Here is a 19393-nt window from a genome sequence, read left to right as displayed (position 1 = left end):
TTAATAAATTATACCAGAACAACTGGTATAAACTGGGATCCTGCCAGGCAAATCAGGATGTACGGTCACCCTACTTTTACAGAATTTTTTTTTAATATATTTCAAAAAAAGAAACTATATTAATATGGTCAAGAGATAAAACTATTTTATGTCAATACACGTCTGCTATTAGTATTTGTGTTGATGATATGAAGACGAAGATCACTTGCATTTTAAACATAATGATATCTTTTAATTTTTCTAGCTCAAGGAGTCTCACCATTCTTTTTTTTTTTTTGGCTGAGCACAGGGGACTTTATTGATGGTACACGACAAGGTGGGGCTCCCTAGGCCCCTCCCTCTTCAAGGGGTCTGCATGGAAACTGTGAGGAAGGGCAATTCAGTGTGGTGGGGGACTCTGTGGCAGGGACTCCCCAGCAGTGAGGGCCTCTCTTCCTCTCATGCTCTCGCTGGGGCTGGTGGTCCAGGGGTCTTACTCTTTGGAGGCCATGTGGGACATGAGGTCCACCACCCTGTTGCTGTAGCCAAATTCATTGTCATACCAGGAAATGAGCTTGACAAAGTGGTCGTTGAGGGCAATGCCAGACCCAGCATCAAAGGTGGAAGAATGGGTGTCGCTGTTGAAGTCAGAGGACACCACTTGGTGCTCAGTGTATCCCAGGATGCCCTTGAGGGGGCCCTCCAACGCCTGCTTCACCACCTTCTTGATGTCATCATATTTGGCAGGTTTTTCCAGACGGCAGGTCAGGTCCACCACTGACACGTTGGCAGTGGGGACACGGAAGGCCATGCCAGTGAGCTTCCCGTTCAGCTCAGGGATGACCTTGCCCACAGCCTTGGCAGCTCCAGTAGAGGCAGGGATGATGTTCTGGAGAGCCCCACGGCCATCACACCACAGTTTCCCAGAGGGTCCATCCACGGTCTTCTGGGTGGCAGTGATGGCGTGGACAGTGGTCATGAGTCCTTCCACGATACCAAAGTTGTCATGGATGACCTTGGCCAGGGGCGCTAAGCAGTTGGTGGTGCAGGAGGCATTGCTGACGATCTTGAGGCTGTTGTCATACTTCTCATGGTTCACACCCATCACGAACATGGGGGCATCAGCAGAAGGGGCAGATATGATGACCCTTTTTGCTCCCCCCTGCAAGTGAGCCCCAGCCTTCTCCATGGTGGTGAAGACGCCAGTGGACTCCACCATGTACTCAGCGCCAGCATCGCCCCACTTGATTTTGGAGGGATCTCGCTCCTGGAAGACGGTGATGGGATTTCCATTGATAACAAGCTTCCTGTTCTCAGCCTTGACAGTGCCATGGAATTTGCCATGGGTGGAATCATACTGGAACATGTAGACCATGTAGTTGAGGTCAATGAAGGGATCATTGATGGCGACAATATCCGTTTTACCAGGGTTAAAAGCAGCCCTGGTGACCAGGCGCCCAATACGACCAAATCCATTAACTCCGACCTTCATCTTCCCCATGGTGTCTCAGAGATGTGGCTGGCGATGGGATACTAGATGCGGCTGTCTGGCAAACAGGAGCAGCAGAGAGCCGGAGTCTCACCATTCTTACAGCTCTTTTCCTGAAACTGTAATGTGAATGATAAGGTTGTATTGTTGGGGAACAATAATACACAATGGAAATTCTCACTTAGCAGTTAGGAAGATGATTGAAGAATGCCGGCTTTCAAGATATGTCTAGGTTGTGGCACTGATATCAGCATTTCATTTGGTCTTGGACAATAGTTCTCAAACTTTTTCTTCTCAAAACCCCTTTTTATTATCAAAATGTTGAGGACTTCAGAGGGCCTTGGTTTATGTGGGCAATAGCTATTGATGTTTACTATGTTAGAAATTAATACTGATAATTTTTTAAAATATTTATTATTAATTTATTGTAAAATAACAATAAAGTTTAGTTGAAATGTGGAATCTGGAATCTTATGTAAGCCTCTTACATATTAACATGGGTAACATATTTGTATGTAAATATATTTATTTTTCCAAAACAAACAAACAAAAAATCTAGTAAGAAGAGTGGCATTATTTTACATTTTTACAAATCTCTTCAATATCTGCCTAATAGAATTCATTTGGACTCTCGTCTCTACTTTTGCATTTAAACTGTTGCAATATACTGCTTTGGCTAAAGAATAAACAGAAGTATGATTAATTCAAGTATGATGCATCATTATAGGCTAAAAATATAGGTTAAATTTTGAAGAGGAATATTTAGATATTTGGATTGTCAAAGTATCTCTCTACTGACTATTTACAAATTACAAAGGTAAAACCTGAAATTTTACAGTACAAAAATCTATGGACATCATCTTAATCAAGCTGGCATCACCAAAATGGGAAGCTAACATCCTGTGCTCCTGATGTGGCGCCTGAGATCGCAACATCACTTAGGCTGCACTCCTGCCAAAAGATTCATAACCTGCATCTCATCACCAGGAAACTCACATCAAAACACATTGTACAAAACAATTAAAAATTATTTCAATTTAAGAGGCCCAACACTCTTAAAAATATCACTGCCATGAAAGACAAAAGTGAAAAAAAAGGGCTGGAAACCGTTATTGATTAAAGGAAACTAAAAAAGACATGACAATTAAATGCAAGGCATAATCTTGAATTGACCCCCCCATCAATTGGCAATATTTAGATATGTATTGTATAATGGATAATTGCATCGAATTAGTGTTAAACGTCATGAAATTGATCCGTTTATTATGATTTTATAAAAGAACACACTTATTCTTAGGAAATGCTCTTTGATGTACTTTGGAGTAAAGAAGTATAAATGCCTGCAACTATCTCTCAGATGACTCATGAAATAATATGAATAGATGATTAATAGATAGATAGATAGATATGGAACAATAAAGCAAATGTGGCAAAAAATTGATAAATCTGCTTGAGAAGTATATAGGAGTTGTCTTACGCTGCTCTTATAAATCTTCTGTGAGAAAATTATTTCAAAATAAGTAGCTAAAAATAAAAATAATTAGAATTTTAGAAAATCAGTTAATATTTCTTTCAATTATAAATTAATAAAATCTTACAGAAATAAGCACAAAAAAAGCTAATGAAGAAATATGCCCTCATTTCTTTCTTAAATTTCTCATTTTAGAAATATAAAACAAGGAGATCGAAAAATAAGCTCATAATGGAATTCAAATAATTCTGTTATTCATTAGCACATTTTCTGAACTGAATGCTTTTTATAGCAATACAAAATTCTGTTTAAAATCAAAATGCACTTATCTAGGACACCACCTAAAAGTGATTCACAGTTTTATGGAAATTTAAAAAAATCTTTTAAAATTAATTCAAATCAATAAGTATGTAGTGAAATCAGGTGCTAATCGTGCTTAAGCATCTGGACTAATGAAAAATAGAAACATAGAATTTATCCTCAAGGAATTTATAATTTTATCAAACCAAAACTTTTTGCACATGTGAATTAAAAATTAAAATAAGCAGCATATGATTTAGCACTTAAATGTTAAGTATCAGTCATCTCTGTCTAATAAAATTATGTGAGCCACATGTACTATTTTTAATTTTCTTTTCTATTAACCACACTAAAGTAAAAAGAATCATATGAATAATTTTAGCAATATATTTTATTTAACCCAATATATTCAAGACATCATTTCAACATGTAATCAATATAAAAATGAATAATATTTTACATTGTTTTTTATACTATTTCAGAAATCCAGTATGTATTTGACACTTATAGCTCATGTGAATTCAAATTAGGTACATTTCATGTAGTCAACAGACACATATGGCCAGTGGCCACCATTTGGCACAGAGTAAGAGTAAATAATGGTAAGAGAATTCTTTCATAAAAATGGCACAATGGTGGTGGTGTATGGCTTCAAAACAGTCTCATTATGGGAGCACCAAGGAGTTTTTATTAACTGTAATTACTCAAATTTGGTGAATTTCTTATTCTCCTATGCACTTCCCAGGACAATGGTCTGTTGCATAATTCCCCTTCACCATAATTATTTTTTGAGTTTTCAGGGATATTTTGCCTATGGTCACAATCAATGGATCCTTTCACCAACCTTGGTTGAGAAGCCACTTGAAGGGAAGCATCATCACTGTCAAAAGACATGTTTCCTAATACATCCCAAATCTGCAGTGTAAGGATAAGAAAGAGCACCCCACAGCTCTTCGTGCCAGCACTGTAGTGTGTGCTGCCCCAAAATGTAGGACATGTTCCTCTCCCAAACCTCATCTTCCCTCATGAAAATGGCGCCTTCAGCCAGGCATGGTGGTTCACACCTACAATCACAGCACTTTAGGAGGCCCATATGGGAGGACAGCTTGAGGTCAAGAGTTCGTGAGTAGCCTAGTGCAACGCAGCAAGAGAACATCTCTACAAAATATAAAAATAAAGGCAGGGTGCGGTAGCTCATGCCTGTAATCCCAGCACTTTGGGAGGCCTAGGCGGGTGGATCACGAGGTCAGGAGTTCAAGACCAGCCTGGCCAACATGGTGAAATCCCATCTCTACTAAAAATACAAAAATTAGCTGGGCGCAATGGTGGTGCCTGTAATCCCAGCTACTCAGGAGGCTGAGACAGGAGAATCGCTTGAACCCAAGAAGCACAGGTTGCAGTGAGCCAAGACTGTGCCACTGCACTCTAGCCTGGGTGACAGAGCAACATGCCATCTCAAAAATAAATAAATAAATAAATATTAAAATTAAATTAAAATTGAAATTAGCCAGGCCTGGTGGTGCCCACCTGTAGTCCCAATTACTTGGGAAACTGAGACAGAAGGATCACTTGAGCCCAGAATTTTGAGGTTACAGTAAGCTATTATCACATTGCTGCACACCAGCTTGTGCAACAGAGTGTTTCCCCATCTCAAAAATCATAAAAGCCACACACCTGCAGCTTTTGCCTAACATGCCTCTCCACAAGGGGCCTTGATTTAATATAAGATCAAGAAGAGACAGCATGTTGCCCCTTATTGCATTGGTTTCTAGCTCCCAGGCTCCCATGCATAAAGCTTCCTCAGACTTCCTGCAGCCCAAAAGTCTTCATGCCAATCAGTCCATGAAACCCATGCTCTTCTTAGGCTTGTCCTACCAGTGCTCAAATGCCACCCAGTCATGCTGAGTCCCAACAGTAGGCCCAGTCCAATTTAAAGCTGAGATCTCTGCCATATAAGCAGAGACGTATAGAAAGATATCTTACTTTCTGTAGAAGATGTTTTCTTGAAACTTTTATATAAATTGAAACTGTCTTAATTCCTATTTAAAATGGATTATAGAAGGCAAGTGTTGGGTGTGCCTGAGAAAATCTTCTCTAACCCAGTTCCTCTGATTTTCCAGATGACTAAAGTGGCCAGGCCAGTTTGAGCTTGCAAACGTGACATACACGTGGTCTGCTCTATATTTCCAGATAGCTACAGGTCTTCCAACTTCTGGTTTAGGGGACTTCCTGTTACACCAATTGCCTAGGGTAGTGTGCCATTTTAAATATTCATCTAGAGAATGACCAAAAAAAGTAGGGAACTCTTTTTGGTGTGTCACTTAATGCAGAGGAAAAAAAAGATAAAACAAAATTCAGATATTAAAATAAAGTAGGCTACATCAAGTTCCTGTCACAAATAGACTGCACTCAGCATTTTACACATGGCACAAAGGACAGTGACTTTGCTGTTTTTTTTTTGTCTTATTCCAGATGTGGTTGAAGACTAACAAGTCATTGCTGATTTTAAACATATAGCTTAGTATGAAACATAAAATAGGAACCCTGACGGTATTCTTTTTTTTTTTAGAGACAGGATCTGTCTCTGTCTCTCAGTATGGAGTGCCATGCCGTGATCACAGCTCACTGCAGCCTCAAACTCATAGGCTCATGCAATCCTCTCGCCTCAGCCTCTTGAGTAGCTAGGACTATAAGCATGTGCCACTATGCCTAATTTTTAAATTTTTTGTAGAAATGTGGTTTTGCGATGTTGCCCAGGCTGGTCTCAAACTCCCGGCCTCAAGCAATCTTCCTGCTTCCACCACTCAAAGTGGTCTACCCAATGTGCTGGGATTACAGGTGTGAGTCACCATGCCTGGCCTCTTAAGACACTTTTAAAAGATATACAAGTATTCTCTTAAAATATGTCATGAGTTGTTGCCTTATTCAATCAAGTGCTTATTTAGCACCTACAGTACAACAAACACTAAGCTAGATTCTAGGTATCTAGAGAGGAAAGGATATTTCCCTGCTCTCAAGTTGCTTGTGGAAGGAAACAGGACAAAAAGAGAAGAAATTTTAGTACTGTCTGTGGTAAAGGTACATATAGAAGAGATATCTAACCCAGAGAAAGCTTCCTGGAAGTAGTGAGCGTAGTGAGACTTAAATTTGCCTGGAATTAGCTAGGAGAAGCATAGCGAAGAAGGTGAGAGATAAAGAATACTGACAGGAAGAGTCAGAAGGGAAGGTGCCTCCAAAGACCCAGAGGTTAGAGAACATATGTTCAAGGATCTAAACAGGCAGATGAGATATATGTGAGACGGATCAGAAAAAGGCTTGAAGAACATTAGGAATCTGGACTTTTATCGTAAAGGACATGAAAAATATTGAAGGGTTTTTGAGTGGCTTGAGACAGTCTGCTTTGCATTTCAAGGAGATCCTATGACCGCAGCATTGACCATGTATTAGGGGAAAAACAGAGATCTATTAATTAGCAGTTGCCACTATCCCAATCATAATAGATATCTGATCTAGGATGGTAACAGAGGCTGGGAAGAAAAGCAAGAGACAGATTTCACGGGAAAAAAAAAAAAAAAAAAAATGCAATTTAACTATCCACCTTAAAAAAAAAAAAAAAAGCAGAATTGACAAGATTTTGTGACAAATTGAAGGTCAAGGCAAGGGAGCATGCCACACTGAGCAAAACATAGGAGCAAGAATTAAGCATGTGACTAGGCGTGATGGCTCACATCTATCATCCCAGCACTTTGAGAGGCTGAGGTGGAAGGACTGCTTGAAGCCAGGAGTTTAAGACCCCTGGGCAACATAGCAAGACCCCATGTCTCTAAAAAGTTTCTAAAAAATTAACTGGGCATGGTGGTATGCACCCCAGGCTACTTGGGAGGCTGAGGTGGGAGGATCACTTGAGCCCAGGAATTGAACCCAGGAGTTTGAAGCTGCAGTGAGTTTACGATCAAGCCACTGCACTCCAGCCTGGGCAACAGAACAGGATTCTGCCTCTAAAAAACCCCAGAAATTTAAAAATTAAAAAAAAAAATGAAGTATGTGAGACCATATCTCACTCACCCTTGACTCCTCACTGAGTAGCAGACTGCCATGCATAACAGAGCGTAAAACAAATGTTTGATGAACAGATGGATGAATATGGAATTATTGACTGACTGACTAAATGAATTTATTAAGAAGCAGGAAACTTGAAGGGAAAGATGAAAACAAAAATGAGCATTAAGAAGAAAGTTCAACTTGAAAAATTTAAAAATTCCCTTTTAGATTAAGATATCTTTTGAATTCTGCATCATGAGCTTTAGGGATTTAATTAGGCAAACAGTAAAGATTTGATTCAATGAGTTGGTTTCTGTAAAGAAAATGCACACAAACCATCCCCAACGTGAAATTGAATTGTTAAGAGCTAATAACATGTAAAAAATGTACATTATATAAAAACATTCTATGAGATAAAATTTATCCCTAAAGTATATAGGTATCCTGTAGTTATCCCTGTTTGAACAAGCATAAATTGAGCTAGTATAAACTAACGTGAAATTTTTAAACCAATTATGTAATTTCAGGTAGTAATTAATTTGTTCTTATCTTAATCTTCCATAGAAAACAGAAAATAATTAAGGAAAATAACAAAGCATAATTATGATTCATAAATAGATACGTTTTAAATAAATGAAACAGTAAATATTTACTTTTTTAAACTGCAGAAATAGAGTCAAATCTGATAAACCACAGTTCATCTTTCCCATATAAGAGCACAAACAGGAACTCACACAAGAAAAGCACCTGGACTATTTGTTCCATTAGCAGCAAAAACTCCTTAATTAACCATAAAATATAAAGAAGCAAAAACTAAGTGTGAATAAGAATCAGGAAAAAACAGAAGACTGCCACAAGCTTCCACAGGCAAGATTAGACTTAAACCATCAAAAAATATTCCTATGGAATACAAGTTCCAATGACATAGAAAAACAAAAAGAAACCAAATCAAGACAACCACTGAATCTTAGGAGACAATATTGTATGCCATGAATAGCTGGCATTATCAGTTCTTTTTCATGGTTGTGGTCTGGTCTGACATAAGATTCCACTTTTTAACTGTAGTATCTACTATCAGTGTCCTTGTCCCTCACTTGGTGGATGGCCCTCTGCACCCTTTGACCTTCCAGTCCCACCCCATTTCTTTCTGACTTGAGGCTAAAGGCGCAGAAGCAGCTCTCATCAGGCAGAGCTTGGCTTTAAGACAATTTTCTGTAATTCCATTTCAAAGATGCTTCACTTCCCACAGGTTTCATTTACTATTCCACAAGTCACAATTTCTGCACTACATACATCAAATAATTGGACTGCTGCTTTGTCCCTATTTCTTAGTTTCAGTCTTAGTTTTTTGCCTACTTACTCATTCCCACCACTAAGATGAAGCACCCTTTTGTCTATTTTAACTTTAGTCTCCGCGTTTGAAATCTTGTACCAGAAACATTGTTTTCAATGGTTGGAAATCCTGTTATTCGTGCACAAGCCTCTCAGATGACAAGTCCCCTGTGTCACATGTCTAGATGCCAAAGTGTCACATGTCTCAGGTACATGGGTATTATGATTACGCTGTTGCCACTCATTGAGATGCCCACCTATTGCCTGAACCATGACTAGATGTTGCTGTTACCAAGGAATCTATCCACCAATCGCTCTGCTTCCAGCCTTAGTGACTTCTATCCAAATCCAAGTATATAAGTCAAGGTTCTCTAGAGAAACAGAACAGGAAATATATACACATATCAGAGCTTTGAACTTCCTGGGTTTCCCTTTTTATATACAAAGAAGGAGATTTATTCTGAGGAATTGGCTCACATGGTTATGGAGGCTGAGAAGTCCCATGATCTGCCGTCTACAAGCTGGAGACCCAGGAAAGCCAATCAGTCAGTCTGAGTTCAAAGGCCTGAGACCCAGGGGAGCTGATGTAAATCCCAGACTGAGAGCTGGAAAAGATGAGGTGAGGTGTCCCTGCTCAAGCAGTCAGGCAAGCAGCAAAAGTCGTTAATTTCTCTTCCTGTTGCCTTTTGTTCTACTAGGCCCTCAATAGATTATACGATGCCCTCCACCTTGGGCAATGTACTTTACTGAGTCCATTAGTTCAAATGCTAAAGTCTACATGGATGGGTAAGTTAAAAAAAAAAAAAAAACTCAAACCAAACAAACAAAAACACACACACAAAAACAAACACTAATCTCATCCAGAAATGCCCTCACAGACACTCTCAGAAATAATGTTTACCTTGGGCACCCTGTGGCCAGTCAAGTTGACACACTAACCATCAAACCAAGTAATCAGTATCATGTCCAAACTACCTATAATGAAAAGCCAAAATACCATAACAACTAAAAGGTTTTAAATTGCAACAAGATATTAGTAAGGAGATGAAGCACTATGAAAGAAAAATATTGCCAATGTCTATGAATGATAAGCTGAAGAGAATAACAAGCTGGGTAACTGAAATGGGATACTACATGCTACTGGTATCTAGTGGGTAGAAGCTAGAGAGGTTGCTAAACACCCAATGCACAGACAGCCTCCTCAACAAAGAATTATGCAGTCTGAAATATTAATAGTGTTAAGGTACAGCAACACTGATATGTAGTTTTTGAAATCTGTGTTCCTCATTTCAGATAGTACCATGTTGACTGAGATTTGGAGTCAGTGAATAGTAAGGAAATAATTTCAACAAATATGAGATTCGGTTAACATCGTACCATGCAAAATGAGGACTGCTTTTATTTATTTGTCGGTTGAAGCTCTACTATCCATGCTATTGTAACAAGAAAGGAAAGTATTTTTAGAAATAGATCTTCTTCTCTTTAGCCTGCTCTTCCCAAGGCAGATTATTTAAAGTTAGGATGCTTAGAACTAACTGAACTTTTCATCTTCTTTCTAAAATCTCTCTTCCTCACTCTCTTTTTCTGTTAATGAAGCTACCATTGTTTTTTCCTCTTTCTTCTCCATAAGCCCTCCAATAAATTGCCAAGCTCTGGTGATTCTCTTTCTACTGTATTTACATTCATTTCCTCCTTCTTATTCTCAGTACCCCACCCTTAATTCATATCTTCCTTTTGCCTTTCACAGACTACAACAATTGCTTCATAATGAGACACAGAATCTCTGCCATGTAATCCATTTAAAGAATATGTCATAAATAAAACGTTTTTACTGATGAATTACTTTTCTTAAAGCACAACTCAGATCATGTAAATTCTTTGCCCCAAAATCTCTACTACTTCCCATTGTCTGCTGAATAATCTGACCCCAATGTACTCTAGTTTCATTTCTCAACACTCCTCTCCATGACTAATGCTCCCTTGAGCAGGATTACTACACTTCATTGTGTTATTACTCCCTGCACTTCCCCATCTGTGAGCCTTTGTTCACACTGTTCACTCAACTTGAAACCTCTTCACTGACTCATCTTGTTACCTATCTTTCCAGCTTTAATGTTACCTTTTCTACCAGGTCTTCCCTGGAACTTCCATGGTAGGATTTTTTTTTAATTTCCCGCTTATGGTAATAATTTCCAAATGCCAGTACATGGACAAACCATCAGTGATAAACTTTTCTCCTGTGGGTGATGAAATGAAGAATAATGCAGTGAATGTTTTACAATGGAATATTTATTCAGTTTAAACTTTATCTAATATTATGCCCAGCCTTTTATTATTAAAATATCCTCTTTTTAATTATTGTTAAAAAAAAATCTTTACTTGGCAAAAATAAAAGCTGGTAACCATGGGTTTGTCATTTCAGTTGTTGAGAGAAATTTCACTGTGAAATCCAAGAGTCTTCATACAACATTTTACCTAGGATTAGCAAGGGGTCAACTTTTTGTTTCATGGTGGTTGTTTTTTATTCAAGTCTCTTTCTCTTACAGATTTGAGGCAGCCATTATTAGTCTATAAGATTATTTACAAAAGGACTATTTAAACTATAGAGCAGACAGATGTTTGCATTGCATAGTCTCTTGCACTTGGTGAATTGTAGTGGGCACTGTGATGCATCACTCAGATTCTCCTTCCAGGAGGACTTGTTTTTCCCATGCTAGAAGGGCTGTTGGCAGGAGCCATCAGCTGACAGCCTTTTCAGGATTGCTCCAATTGCAGAGAGCCACCTCAGTCAAGGTCATGCCCCTTTCTTGGCACTTCATACCCAATGACTAATTCACACAATGTTGGGAATACTCTGAAGGGCCATTCTAACCCCAGAGGTTTTCCTAGGACCAGAAAAACTGTTGCTGGTTCTGCTCCACAATTCAACTTTTCCTTCTGCCTACTCCTGCTTCTTCCTTACCCCTCTCTCTAACAAGTACAGATCCCATAAACGTTCCTATACACAGTCTAACTGCTAAACTCCATCCCAGAGTTGGTTTCCTATAGAACCCAATCTTTTTATTAACTCATTGAAATCCAGAACTATGCTTTTAATCCTTACATCTTCCCAAGAGCCTTACACTGTATCTTGAACATGTACTTGACACAATTAGAAAGGTTAATTAGGTTAGATCTTCTTGCTTGAACCCATAATTCTACTTAGGAAAAAAAAAGAAGAAGACTAAACATACATAGGTAATGAACTCACTTGTGTTTCTCTCCCTGTGACAATATCATAAAAGCTCTACTTCAGTATTAGTATATTCTTATGTTGAATTTATAAGCTGACATGAGAAATACGATTTAAAATATCAAAATCATGTGACATTTACTTAGAAAGGCTCATGGGTCTCTGAAAATAGAAACAGACTCTAGCATACAAAAAGGAAATTATTAGAAGGCTCATACAAATCTTAGGACAGAAACAGGGGCAATGTCATTTGCCTGGAATCATAGCAAAAAAAAAAGAACAAATGGACAATCTCCTCGGCTAGTTCATCAGAATGAATAAACTCCTCTTCTGGCTCCAAAGTAATTCCTCTTGAAACTCAAAATTGAGGTAGAAATTGTTTGCTTAGCCTGAGTTGTGTCACAGGTTCACCTGGTCAGAGATGGCAGGACACTGAACTGACCATCCTACCAAGACTACATGCCACAAGAGAAGATGTACTTCCTCAAATGGCAGAGGAAGTGCTGCCATGAGGGTGGTGGTGCAGGTGTACAGTATACACTGATGAATCAGCCTGCCTAATACAAGTCTATCAGATGACATCAGCAAAAAAACATCCTAAGACTCTGAGTCTCAGGATGAATCAAGAAAACATTGTAGTAGCCATTGCCCAATAAATGTAACCAAAATGACTTATAATTTCACATTTCAGGAGTCCTAAACAAGTGGAAATATCCTAATAAGATAGGTCTTTCCCAGAAAAACAAACCAGAAAGCACAAAATATAGATATTAAAATTATATCAACGACATCTATGTAAATAAAGTGAGGTCCGGTTGCTTAAATTATTGAAATAAAATTCTTTGGTTTTTATTTTAATAATGAAAATTTAATTGTAAATGTTATTTATTTTTACTGTAGTTATGTAGTACTGTAGTTATGTTTATAGTACCTATGATTCTAGATGGATGAAGTGGCTGCCTAATATAAGATTACTTATTTTCCTATTCTTTTAATTTCAATCTTATATTTTTTAAAAATTAAATTTATGTATATACATTTGTGGTAGGGTTGTCAGATAAAATATAGAATGCTCACTTAAATTTGAATTTCAGATAATTAATAATAAATAAATAATTTTTAACAAATAATTTAACAGATAATAATAAATAATAAATAATTTTTTAGTATAAGCAGTCCCAAAGGTTGCATGGGACATATTTATACTAAAAGTTATTCATTGTTTATTTGAACTGTAAATGTCCTCAGGTGTCCTGCTTTTTATTTTCCCTCTAAATCTGGCAACCCTGCTTTGTGATGCATACCTAATGTTTTTGATTAACCACTACTCATCATTTTCCCTACCACTCGTAACCAAACCTCTCTTTTCCTTTAGAGGACTATCCACCCTACTATTAATATATGTGGTGTCGTGGAACTGACACATCTCTTACAGGTGCATGATCCAAGCTGTATCAACCTAACTACAATGTCATGCCACAGTGACCGGTTCAGTAATGGGCACATGACTCTGGTCAGGACAATGAGAGCCAGACCTAAGATTTTTGCTCTTTGTAGAAAAGATGAGAGATTTTGTTTGTTTGTTTTGTCTTGTTTTGCTTGTTTGTTTTTGCTGAAATTATTGCTAAGCTGGTTGGTGACATGTCCTGGAGCTTCAGGGAGCCAGCATATGAAAAGAGTCTGTCCGAAAATAGTGGCTACATAGGATAAAGCTGAAAGATGAAGAATAAAGGCTGAGACCTGCTGATGTCATTGAACCCTGGATCCAGCTAAGCCTGAAGAGTTCTATCTTGGACTTTTCCATTATTAGAACAGAGAGATCCAACTCACTTAAAACAAACAAACAACAACAACAACAACAACAACAACAACAAAACCCATAAGCGAATACATTTAAATTGTTGCCATTTGTAGTCAAAAGTCCCTTTTAGCAAAGATATTTTGAGGCAATGAGAGGCATATACAATAAAGTTATTAAAAAGAAAAATCAGAACCAAACGTAGGAGGACAAAATAAGCCAATCCTAAAAGTTAACATAATTTAATGTCTTCTAATATATGTGTACCACTGATAGTATGTGAGATGATTCTAAACATATATAAATAATAATTTTTTTATTTTAATAGTTTAATACTATTTCAATGTGAATTAAATACATAGCTAGCACATCACACCCGAGTATTCTTATAAAAGATATTTGCTGAAGTAAAAACATGATTTGATTAAAATTAGAATATAAATTATTCTTCTGGAAATATAAGGATATGGAAAACATCATGAAGGTATTATGCAAGGTCCAAAATTTTGAAAGCATTGACATGGTTAATGTGATTGTATATCACGTTTTGCTCTGAGTAACCTAGCAGTCAGGGTTGGGGCAGGAAATGGGGAGAAATATGTTATTTTATAATTATAATGAGAAAAGAAAAATTATGTCAATATTTCTGGAAGACCTATTTATTCTCTGCAGCCAAATTCCAAAACAAATTTCTCATTTATTACTTATATGAAGACTGTTAACCATTATTACTTAAGAAAAATATCCTCTGCAATAGTTTTATAATCAAAACTATCAATATAAAAACAAATTTTTAATGTTTTTTTCTTATAACAATCTTCCATTAAAGTCAACAGTTTTAAAAATAAACTTTAGTACAACTGGTTCTATAAAATGTAAGTTAATAGGGTACAACCATGCAGTCTTCCAGGGCTCTAATTTAATGGAAAAAAAAAAAAAAGCTTAGGCTACCTAGGGGTTTCAATGAAAAGCATTTACATTGAAAACTTTCATAAACCCCACATCTCTTACTTGGTTTTGAAAGTAGCTGAATAGCAAACAATTAGCTATCTGAGGTGGTTTTAGAATACTGGTGCTGTATATTGCTAATGGATTCATATGCTTTGAAAACCAAGAGAACAAAAGACAACTATTATTGATGAGAAAAAGAAAAAGCCTTTTTGTAATTCAAAGAATTCTGTAGCAATTACAATTAGGAACCTTTCACAATAGGTAAGATACCAGCATAATGTACCTTAGAACAGAATGTACATTGTTAGAAATCCAAGTGCAGTAGGCCTTTTCTATTAGGAATTACAGGGATAGGAGTGGAAAGTGGGAAATCAAGAATAGTTGTTGAAGAAAGAAAAGTAATACAGTTGAACAACAGCAAGAGATAAGTGAGAGAGAGAGATGAAGTTAGGCTTTCTAAAGCATATTTTGGAGAGGAAATTCAAATAGCTTAAGGAAAAGTAAAACAATATTACATGAAACCTAATCTCGCAAGAGAGTGATAGAACACATCCAGAGAATAAACATAACTAGCGAATAAACGTCCTTGGATCAATGATTTCTCCTACTAAGGAAGCAGGAAGAGTGCATTGTTTGCTATTTTTAGGTATAAATCAGTATAGCCTTGGTTTAATGAGTAAGACTAAGATAAAGACAAGCACTGTGCTGGTAGCAGATGAGTTGAAATGCTGACTGCAGAAAGGCACACTACAAAAGGTTTAGTTTCTGATAAAGTAAATATTTAAAAGTTATTTTTTTCTTTTATTGCATAAATATTTACCTTCTACTGGATTAATTATGAAAATACAAACTATTTCATTAGCAGATTTTACTTCTGAAAAGTTTATGAAAACTAAGAAGGGAATTAAGGGCAGATTACTAGAGTAATGGACCTTAAAGTCACTCTCATTCGATATTTCCCGCAGAACTAAGAGATATCTAATACTCTCAAGAGTGGGGATTTCTCTATCTAATTAAAGATTACATTTTAAACTCTTGACTTGCAAAAATCCCTAATGCATAGTTAATTGTATCCTATTTTTCTCCTTACCTACACTGACACAAACACTCTTCCCTTAGAAACTTGCTTAGAGAACAAGATTTTTCTGTACAGACAAACCATCTCTCTGTTATCTTACCATCTTTCTTTACTCTCAGAGTGACAATTTATTTTCTTTATTTATCACTGATAGCTTTGTTAACTCAAAAGTTAAAATGCAAAAATTCCCAGTATATTTTTCTTTGAGAAATTAACAAGTTTTTTAATTAAAAATTAATACAGATTTTGAACGATGAACAAAATGTTCCAAATAAGTAGCTCTTAAGTATTTAAGTATTTTTAGTAATAGAAATATCTTTAGACAGACTAATTACAATATGTTATTCCTGGGCAATCTGACACTTTGGTTGAGTATATTTCTATCATTAACTATCATTACCACATTCAAAAGAAAATTTGGTTTTCTTTGCTTATCATATTGTTATGGATTCAAGGGTTTCCATAAAAAGTGTAAGGCCGGTTGCTTCGCTGAGAGGCCGGACACACCCACCTCTGCACTGAGCACCTGACTCTGCACCGGTCACCTGGCTCTGCACCCGGCACCTGGCTCTGCACTTGGCACCTAGCTCTGCCGCATGGCTCCCCTGGAAGGCTGTGGCTGATGCAACCCTGGCCGGCCCTTGTACTAGAAAAACCCGCCCAACAGCCCGCCAACCAGTAGCGCCTGCTCAGTCCCAATCCCGCTTCCCTGGAGCCAATCAGAGCACCCAGCTGTTGCTTGTTACCCATAGCCACAAAAACCCCACGACCCAGGAAGTCAGCGCGACTTCTCTGGCCCGTTTCTCCGGACCACAGAACCTCGCCCGGGAGCTGAATAAATTAGCATTTAATTTTCTTATACTGGCCTCAGTTTCTTCATTTTAAACTCAGCAATAACCCTTACAAAAAGGAACTAAAATTGGAGTGGAAGCTGGCAGCTGGCAAGAGATCTGCCAATGAAGGTGGGAGAATTTTCAAGGCACTTTGCTGTCTACAGAGGATGACTTTGGCGTTTATACCCAAACAGGTGAGAACAGAAGTCTCAGCCATGATTAAAATAAAATATTTAGCATTGGGAGATCCAAGATTATTTAGCAGAAAAAAAGATAGAGAGCTACAAGGAGTCTAGAGTAGTTTCTTAAAACTCAGAACCATCTTCCCTTCGTCACTCATTCCATTCCTTTCTTTTCTCCCTTCTCCCTACTATATGCTTTAATCATAGTCAGCTAATTCTTACTGAGACTCTGTGGTAGGCAGTAGAGGTTCGTATTCATGAAAAACATGCATCTACGGGAACATATACTTGTAAACATTCGGGATCCATCTCCTTAGAGTCAAATGAGGGAGCAGATAAGTACAAATAAGTTAATTTTAATATGTGAGGGGATTAAATGCAAGTTCCAATGTGGGCATGGAAGAACAAGGAACACCTCACCTGGGAAAGTCAGATAAGTCTTCTCAAGGTGGTAAATACCTGACCTAAATATTGAAGGAGGCCAGGCATGATGGCTTACCCCTGTAATCCCAGCCCTGGGAGGCTGAAGTGGGAGGATCACTTGAGCCCAGGAGTTTAAGACCAGCCTGAGTAACAGTGAGATCTTATCTCTACAAATAATTAGCCAGGCATGGTGATGGGTGCCTGTAGTTCCAGCTACTCAGGAGGCTGAGGTGAGAACATTACCTGAACCCAAGGAGGTCAAGGCTGCATAAGCCATGATCTCACCACTGCATTCCAGCCTGGGCATTGGAGTGAGACTCTGTTTAAAAAATATATAAATAAATAAATAAAAATTAAAAATTTTATTTTATATATATGTAGATAGAAATAGAGATAGATATATGGAAAGGTTGTCTGACAGACAAACTTGGGGAAACAGGAGAGAAGATATTCCAAGGAGTGGGAATAAGGTGTGAGAAAATGTGGCTTGTTCAGGAAACTACCAGTACTGATAGAGTGTAAAGTGTAAGGGTTTGGGAGTGGGAGGAGGAGCTACCAGAGGATGAGGCTGAAGGGGTTGGAAGGAAGAGATATTATTGGGCCTTACATGTCATGGTAAAGAACTCAAATTTTATATTGCAAGCAATTAGGAGCCTCTGAAGAATTTTTAGGAGAGAGAGTAACATAATCAGATTCTCACTTGCATGCTGGCAGTGATGAGCTGGATGAATTGTGAGATTAAAACCAGGGAGACAAGTGAGATGTGAAGGATGTGACTTAGGGCGCAGGCAGAAGAGATGAGAAAAAGTGGCAGTGGAGGGCTAATAGGAGGTAAAATTGATGGGAGGTGGTGACTGAAGATTAGAGGGCAGGAACAATGCAAGCAATAGGAGAGCAAGGTGCTTTTTGAGGTTCCTAATTGGAAAAAAGAGTGCGGTGGTATTAATCACTAAGATAGGAAATGCAGAAAAGATTGGGAACAAAGCTCCGGAGTACAGATTCGTACACAGTGACTTTGAGGAACTTACCAGTTGTAGCTATGGTTCCAGACCTCAGAAGAGAGGTCTGGAGAAATATTTGGGAATCACGAAGAGGACAATAAAAGCCATGGGCATTAATAGTGTCACTGTTAAGGGCATAGGCTCTACTGTCAAAAGACCGGGAATTGAGTTGGCTCTCTCATTGATCTTGTACAAGTTTTCTAAATCTGAAACATGCTGTTAATAATATCGCCTATAAACTGCAAAAGAATTAAATAAAATGGAAATGTATCTAAAGCATTCAGCATGGTGTTGGGCATGTAGAAAGTGCTCGGTAATGCTACTTTATATTATTCTGATTAATCAAATTAGGAAATTAAAATTCACCTATTCACTAAATCTTCTGGGGACCCCTACTATATTCAAGGCCAAATAAAAGGGGCAAAATGATAGAACTCTGGGTTGAATTAATATTTAACATGTAGAGCCATAGAGAAAGGCGAATGAGTGATCGATTGCCTTTAGTTATGTGACAAAAATGTCACATAACTAAAGCTTTCAATGTTTTCAGGGGGTTAGCAGTTACTAAGTCATGGGCAACTTTAGTCATTAAAATATTGGGGGTGGAAACAAGCTCACATTGCTTGAGGAGTGAAAGAGAAAGGAAAAAATATGTAGACAATGGGTATAGATTACTCTTTTTAGAAGCTTGGCTGTGAAGAGGAAAAATAGGGATTAGTAACAAGGTATTTGTTTATTTAAATTGATTGTTTTAATGAAGGTAGTTTTTATTTTAATTTGAGAGATAACTGAAATGTTTATACACTGACCAGAAAGAGCCAATGGAGAAAACAAAACGATGCATATAGGCGAGAAGGTGACTCAGAATCACTGGTGGAGCAAAAGGAAACAGGGAAATTTAGAGCGCAGTAAAGCAGAAGGCCTCAGGAAGAGCAAAGCGCTTTACTCAGTGAGTACAGAGATACCAGATCTAATGGATGCTTGAGTTACCTTTATTGCCACTTGAAGAATTTCAAGGGTGTCAAAGAATTACTGAATTCCACATTGGGAGAGTGCTAACTACAGTAGGAGAGAGAACAGTATGAGCATCTGGGAAATAACTGAAAATCAATTCCCCACTGGGAAAGAACAGGAACTGGTGGCACGTGCAGCTTTGCGTATCGTGAGAAAGTTCTGGTTCAGAAGGCAGATCCTAGTATTGAGGGAGATGATGATCCTAACAGTGGCCACTATAAGGAAGCTCACCATGAAATAACAGAGTGTTTAGAATCAGGACATGGAGG

General features: G+C 37.8%; 1 protein-coding gene across 1 annotated transcript; it reads right to left on the bottom strand.

Annotated features, from left to right (window-relative positions):
* Window positions 1–264: 264 nt before the first annotated feature.
* On the bottom strand, window positions 265–1543 carry LOC108288673 (glyceraldehyde-3-phosphate dehydrogenase-like). The gene has a single exon (XM_037731094.1). The coding sequence runs from the start codon at window positions 1478–1480 to the stop codon at window positions 473–475; it is 1008 nt and encodes a 335-aa protein (XP_037587022.1). The 5' UTR covers window positions 1481–1543; the 3' UTR covers window positions 265–472.
* Between the last annotated feature and the right edge of the window lie 17850 nt (window positions 1544–19393).

Source organism: Cebus imitator, unplaced genomic scaffold, assembly GCF_001604975.1.
Source record: "Cebus imitator isolate Cc_AM_T3 unplaced genomic scaffold, Cebus_imitator-1.0 Scaffold381, whole genome shotgun sequence".
NCBI classification, from domain to species: domain Eukaryota; kingdom Metazoa; phylum Chordata; class Mammalia; order Primates; family Cebidae; genus Cebus; species Cebus imitator.
This window is presented reverse-complemented; position numbering and strand designations above follow the sequence as displayed.

Coding starts and splice junctions, on each gene's coding strand:
- LOC108288673 (XM_037731094.1), bottom strand. CDS start 1,480: ATGGGGAAGATGAAGGTCGGAGTTAATGGATTTGGTCGTATTGGGCGC.